Source organism: Nymphalis io, chromosome 21, assembly GCF_905147045.1.
Source record: "Nymphalis io chromosome 21, ilAglIoxx1.1, whole genome shotgun sequence".
In the NCBI taxonomy this organism is placed as follows: domain Eukaryota; kingdom Metazoa; phylum Arthropoda; class Insecta; order Lepidoptera; family Nymphalidae; genus Nymphalis; species Nymphalis io.
In genome coordinates, this window is record NC_065908.1 from 1,680,422 (window position 1) to 1,687,231 (window position 6,810).

A 6,810-nucleotide genomic window follows, 5' to 3' on the forward strand; every position below is an offset into this window, starting at 1 on the left:
TATCATCGATAATTTAACATTCGAAAGAATACGAAGCACTGCGTAAGATTACAAAGGACTAAGGAAGTATAGTCCTTTTATTTATTTGCGTATATTGTTTTTTTTTAACAATTAATAGGTTTGACCGTTTGACCGTTTGACCAACGTTTGACCGTTGACTTGCCTGATGTTAAGCATCGACACGGTCTACGATGTAGCACGCTTGCCTATAAGAAACTTGTTTACTCTGGATTTGAAGACACCAACATTGTACCTGTCGGGAAATACGGACTCAGGCAAAGCATTCCATAGTTTCGCAGTGCGAATGATGAATGTAGACTCAAAGCGCTTCGTACGTAGGCGGGGAATTTCCACTGTGTACCTATGGCGCTTTGGTCGCATTTGCCTGGCCGTTCGATAGTAAAAAGGGGCTGCAGGAATCAGTTCGTGTAATTCCTGAGCGCATTCTCCGAAATGTATCCGATAGAAGACTGAGAGTGATGCAACCACACGTCGATGTTCAAGACATTGGAGCCTTCTATCAACCTTCTGGCACGCCTCTCAATCAACTCTAGAGCCTGAAGGTGTTTCTTGGCAGAGCCATCCAAAAGGTGAGAGCAGTACTCCATACATGACCTCACTTGTGCTTTATATAAGTTGAGCAGTTGTTCTGGAGTAAAGTAACATCTCACTTTGGAGAAGATATCAAGTTTTCGAGCGGCTATTTGGGCTTTGGACGCAATAAAAGAGCCGAAATTTAGAGTCGATGTGAGAGTAATGCCAAGAAGGTCAAGATGGTCAGTTATAGGCACAGACACATTTCGGTGGTGGTGGTAAACTACGGTACTACGCTATTAAACATATTATTAGATAAAAATGTTTAAAAAGTTAAATATTAATTGTAATTTAGTTATTTGAAAACTTATTTATACGTATCGGAGTTTTACTTATTTTTCAAAATAATACAGATTATATCCTAATACAATATTTTACGATCCTTTTTCTTCTTCTTTCTAATGTCAAATTAATGATGACAGAACAAGAGAAAGCTATGTGTAGTTCACCCGCCATGAACATATACGTGACATTGGCAGTATATTTTGCGCTCAAATAGCGTACATAAACGCCAGAAAAGGGAGGAAAAAAGGCCGTTTGTATATATTGTTATGTATTTTTTGTGCGTTTAAGAGTAAATAAGATAAAGGATGAATAAGACGGCATTGCGCGCCTTATTTAGTGGACGATCTGCCTGAACGGCTTACGCTCACCCATACTTTTGACACGTACGTCACTGAGTACCTGTCTACGTGGTCCGACGCACCGACACGCATTGGATATCTCTTATTCATACGGTAACAAAGGATTAAGAAAGTTTGTACGTTTCGTTATGTTTCAGTAAAGTGCGATTGACTGTTTTCAGTCGCAAACGCTTTGGGCCAATGCCAAGTGGATACAGAAACTTTGTTTTCCTTGAAAATGCGATTTTCCGTGTAAATCGGCTACGGTCGAGTGACGTAGCCATTTCACGGTAGATGTACATTAATCTTATTTTTCTCACGATATTTTTATTCGTTTTCAGGGCGGTACCATTTACGATCTATTTCTCGGAGTTAACGTTCGCATATTTTTTATAGAACTCTGTTAAATACATATTCTGAAAAGAAAAAATATTTATAATTACGGAAAATCACAAGCTCTGAACATTCTTAGGGGTCAATGATCCTAAACATCAACTTTATATAATTGGAACTTATAAAATCCAAATGGTTAATGAATTAATATTTTACTTAACTACGACAGAGCCCTAGAGAGTTTTCATTAGTAATTTATTTAATGACATTTAATAATAAAAATATATTGATGTCGTCATGCGAATAGGCCAATAGGCCACCTGATGGGAAGTGGGTACCAGCCATAGACATTTGAACTGTAAGATATCTTAACCATTCCTTACTTAACCAATGTGCCACCAACCTTGGGAACTAAAATGTTATGTGCACTGGCTCGTTTATCTTCAAAGCGGAACACAACAATAGCCAGTAAAGCTGTAATATCTAAATACAAAAACTCTGGTAAACAAATCTGATACGCTTTAAACGTTGAGCAGGGTGACCGTTGGCTAACCTTAAAATCTAAACAATAGCGCGCCGCTTGGCTTGAAGTCACGGAATTCATTGCATGAAAATGTCTAGAATGGATTTTTAATTTAAGAGAAAATTTAATTGTAATTGTATTTTAATGAACGGTCGTTAATCAAATAATAAGTAAGTATATTTTTTGTTTTGCTCAACATCGATTTTGTTGAGTAATTTAATGGTTATGGCATAAATGAGGTATCCTTGAATTGTTATTAAAGCCATTTCTTGATGTTTATACTTCGCCTGCTACTAATAATAATGGTAATATAATTTGTACCGCATTACTATCAACTTGTACATGAGACTTTGTTAATAAAAGGGTATTAAAGTAAATTAAAGGGTAGGGGTAGGGGATGCAAACTTCTCTGGGTAGATATGTACCACTCATCCATCACACATTCTACCGCCAAGCAGCAATACTTGGTATTGTTGTGTTCCAGTTGGAAGGGTGAGTAAGAGGGACATAACAACTTCGTTTCTAAAAATGGTGGCATATTAGTGATGTAAGAAATGGTTGATATTTCATATGGCGCTAATATCTATGGGTGGTTGTGACCACTTTCAATCACATTTGACCTAAATTATAAAAAATACTTCAGGACAGTAATGCTTAAGATAATAAATATATTCTCTATATGATAAAATATACACTGAAAATGTAATATAACAAGAAATTGTAATACAAACATTGCAGATTGTATATAATCGCATTCGTAATAACATCAGTATACCAGACGCGAGGTAAAACGCCTCTTTTCTTTTATATACATGTATATATGTCCTTTGACATTTTAGTAAAGCAGAATTTTCCGAATTAGGTCATGGTTCGCTGACATCAATCTGATCTTTCGCAAAGCAATCAAATCGGATTGGGGCCGAGTCGAGAAATGTGTAAATAGCTATCACCCATACTCTTTTTAATCTACAAATACTATATATTGCTCGTGATTTTCCTTGTATATATTAAATATATTTTAAATACGTAATAACGTTTTATCTGTACCTAAAGTTACCTCGATTTTAGTTTCAAATCAGTTAGTTGAATAATTTTAACAATTTTGTATATGTCTATATATATATATATATATATATATATATATTATAATATAGGTAGGTTAAATGTGACATCTAATGGACACTAGTCGTTGTAAGAAATACGTTACGTTAACGATTACTTATATCGCCAATGCGCCCACCCATCGGAACCTTAGTTCCCATAACATTCCCTCGTGCCTGTAATTACACTGGCTTACTCACCGATCCAACTGAAATAAAACAATATTAACTATTTCTGATTGGCGGTAGAGCGGTGATGAGTGGGTAATACATTGGCAGGTATTACCCACTCATCACATTCTATACCTATAAAACAATGCCCTACCACAAACTAAACGCAAAAAACCTTTTTTTTGTTAAACTCTGTGACGTAAGCGCTCACTTTAAGTGTATCGAATACTATTAGAAAACTAACTCACAATGAAAAGTATCTTGAAGAAGAATTGGCGTCAAGCCGGCCGTAAAAATCAGCCAAATGAGCCAAATCGTACATGAAATCGAATTAGGTAAATATTTTCCGTAACACGAGATACACATATTAAATATTGTTTACATACATTCATTGTATGTCTTGCAATGGCAAGATATATTAAGGCAAATATACATAAGTTGGCACTTACCACTTGACCGCCTATTTTTTCATGTCTTATTTATATGTAGCATATGTTTATAATAAATAGAGAATACAGATATAAAGGTAGTACAGATTTAAAGAGCTTATTATAATAAAATATATTATGATTTTTAGTTTCCTAAATTAGTGGGTTTTATGGCTACTGCTACGCTCATTTAGATTTTTTTAATGAAAAATGGGCTATTCGATGGTATGTTGTCATTGCCACCCATAATGTTAGCGCTGTAAGAAATATTAACCAATCCGTTCATCTCTAATGCGCCACCAACCTTGGGAACTAAGATTGTATGTCCCCTGTGCCTGTATTTACACTGGCTTACACACCCATCCAACCGAAATATAAAACTACCAAGTATTGAACCAACCACCAACTGAGAAGTTCATAGCATGAATTAATTTAAGCAACGCTAAGAATTTTCCAAATAGTAGCTCTACCAAGTGCTTAAAGGTATTGCGTTCAAACATAACATATTCGACCACATATATACGTCAAAGTCTAGGCTGTGGTCAACGGCATAAAAAATTCCAAAAGTTTATATTCTCGCGAAATCAAAACACATCTTATTAAATAACTACCTCCGTTTTGGAATAAAGATTATATGGATAAGATCCAGCAAGGAACTCAGAAGTTACTCTTTTTCCTCATTTGGTTGTCAATAAAATTATAGTAATCGATATCTTGTTTTAACCAAATTATTGTCGTAAAGTGTGAGACATGTAATTTTTTGTAGGATTATTTTATTGGTTTACATACTTTTTACATGTCATTTCATTTCAATTCGTCAAGCTAATTGTTGACAGTTTGACAAACCTTTTAAATATACAAACATATATTAATTTTATCAGATAGATAAAAAATATTATTGTATTATACATACGTATAAATATTAATTTCAATTTCGATTATAGCCAGTTTTTATGTTTCATTTTTACTGCTTAAATTTACTTATCTGTGACACGTGTCACGCTAATTTTATCGAATGCAAATTAAAAAATATAAATATTTTTGTGTTCCTATGTAACGTGAAATTTTTGCTTGGAATAATTTTAAAATTTTATTAAAATAAAATCAGCTTACTAGTTCCTTTGGAATATTTGAGTTAAATTTCAATTTTGAAGACATAGTCGTATAATGAAATAAATAAAATATCAACTTTGTGTTATTTATATAGTAAAGACAATAAAACGACGAGCCGGTTGGCGTGGTTGGTAGAACACTTGCCTTTCACGCCGAAGGTTGTGGGTTCGATTCCCACCCAGGACAGACATTTGTGTGCATGAAAATGAATGTTTGTCCTGAGTCTGGGTGTAATTATCTATATAAGTATGTATTTACAAAAAAAAAGTAGTATATGTAGTATATCAGTTGTCTGGTTTCCATAGCACAAGCTTTGTACAAGCTTAATTTGGGATCAGATGGCCGTGTGTGAAAAATGTCCCACGATATTATTATTATTATTATTATATTATTAAAATAGAAAATATTCCACGTAAAAATTAATTTACATCTATTGTTGTAATATATGAATATGTACATTTAACTTAACAACGGTTGTTATTCATACGGCTCAGTTCGTAATGTATTCGTAAACAAGTAATTAAATATCCGGTCTTCCTATCACTACACAAGTGTAGTGCAAACATTGAAGTCAGCATAAACCGCAATTATCATATTAGTTGCAATGTTTTAACGCCTTTTGTCGGATAAAAGTGCACTATTTGATACATATATTAGTTGCCATGTGATATTAAAACATAACGTCACTCGCTCAATCCGTATCTAATATTATCGTGTCGGAGTAAGCCTACGTATCTAGGCGATCTTAATTGTGACATATAGCCGATAAAATTGTCGCGGTACCTACGTTGTTTACTGTGCACAATCGCTTACCACGACAACGTGAGTGAATACGCTCTGTGACGCCATAACGCACACAGGCGCAGTTATCCGCGAAAGCTATAAATACCCGGCGCCTACCGCCGCCCCTCACTCTGCAATCAGCAAACGTTGAGAGTACACGCAAACTTACAATCAATCCTAACCATGGTCGTGAAACTAGCCCACGCTGCGTTGTACGCGGATGTCTACCCGGCGTTGCCGAAGTACCGTGGAAGACAGATGGACTGTGCGACTGAGAAGCGCCACAAACTGTCTGCCTTACCAGCTCTTGTCGAAGATGATTCTGAATCAGAAATTTTCGAAGTAGAACAGGAGAGATCTTATATTCTTCGTACTGAAGGATTGAGAAGGCAGAAATCAATTTCTCCTCAGCGTAGAGAGAAGATGCGCCGTCAATTAGCGCTCCCATCGCTCTCTGAAGACGAGGAGCCTTGAGGCTTAAGGAGAATCAATTTGGAATGGAGCTTAGAAGCTGTAGAACAGCTGGTCCTGTTTACTCAAATCGCAGAAAATGAATCTCGGCGCCTGGAAACGTCTCAAGTCAAACGGAGATGCTCCAGCATCGAATCTGCACGCCGGTCGCAAAAATGTGAATGTATTGTGACGGAACATTATGAAGTTGCAGTTTATTTGTGCGATTACGACAGGATTTTGACATTATGTCAAATATGAACTGTGAAGTGAAACAAATGTTGTAATGTTTAATCGTATATCATATTTTAAAAAACGTGTAAAGTTAAATTTAAGGTCTTGATAATAAAGTTGTGTTTTAAAAAATATTTCTATTATTTTATAAATCTTCATCAAATGGTATGTACCTCCTATACCTGACGATATATACATAAAAATACACTTAAAACAAGTTAATCGAGCTTGACCAATTACTTATTTTTAAAGCGCCGCAAATTTATATACCTAACTACTACTTGAAGTTCAATGAACCTAAGTTGAACCACTTATCAAATCATGATACATTTATACATAACCTACATCTTAATTCGAAAAATTGATTTAATTTCCTATTAAATAATTTTAAGCATATAAATAAACTCATATATTTTAAGTTTTTTATAAATTAATACATATTGAAATCGAATTTAAAA

General features: G+C 34.8%; 1 protein-coding gene across 1 annotated transcript; it reads left to right on the forward strand.

Moving 5' to 3' along the window:
- Nucleotides 1–5,784: 5,784 nt before the first annotated feature.
- On the forward strand, nt 5,785–6,486 carry LOC126776938 (uncharacterized). Its single transcript, XM_050499810.1, has one exon. It carries the CDS (start codon nt 5,852–5,854, stop codon nt 6,140–6,142), a length of 291 nt encoding a protein of 96 aa, XP_050355767.1. The 5' UTR covers nt 5,785–5,851; the 3' UTR covers nt 6,143–6,486.
- Nucleotides 6,487–6,810: the final 324 nt, after the last annotated feature.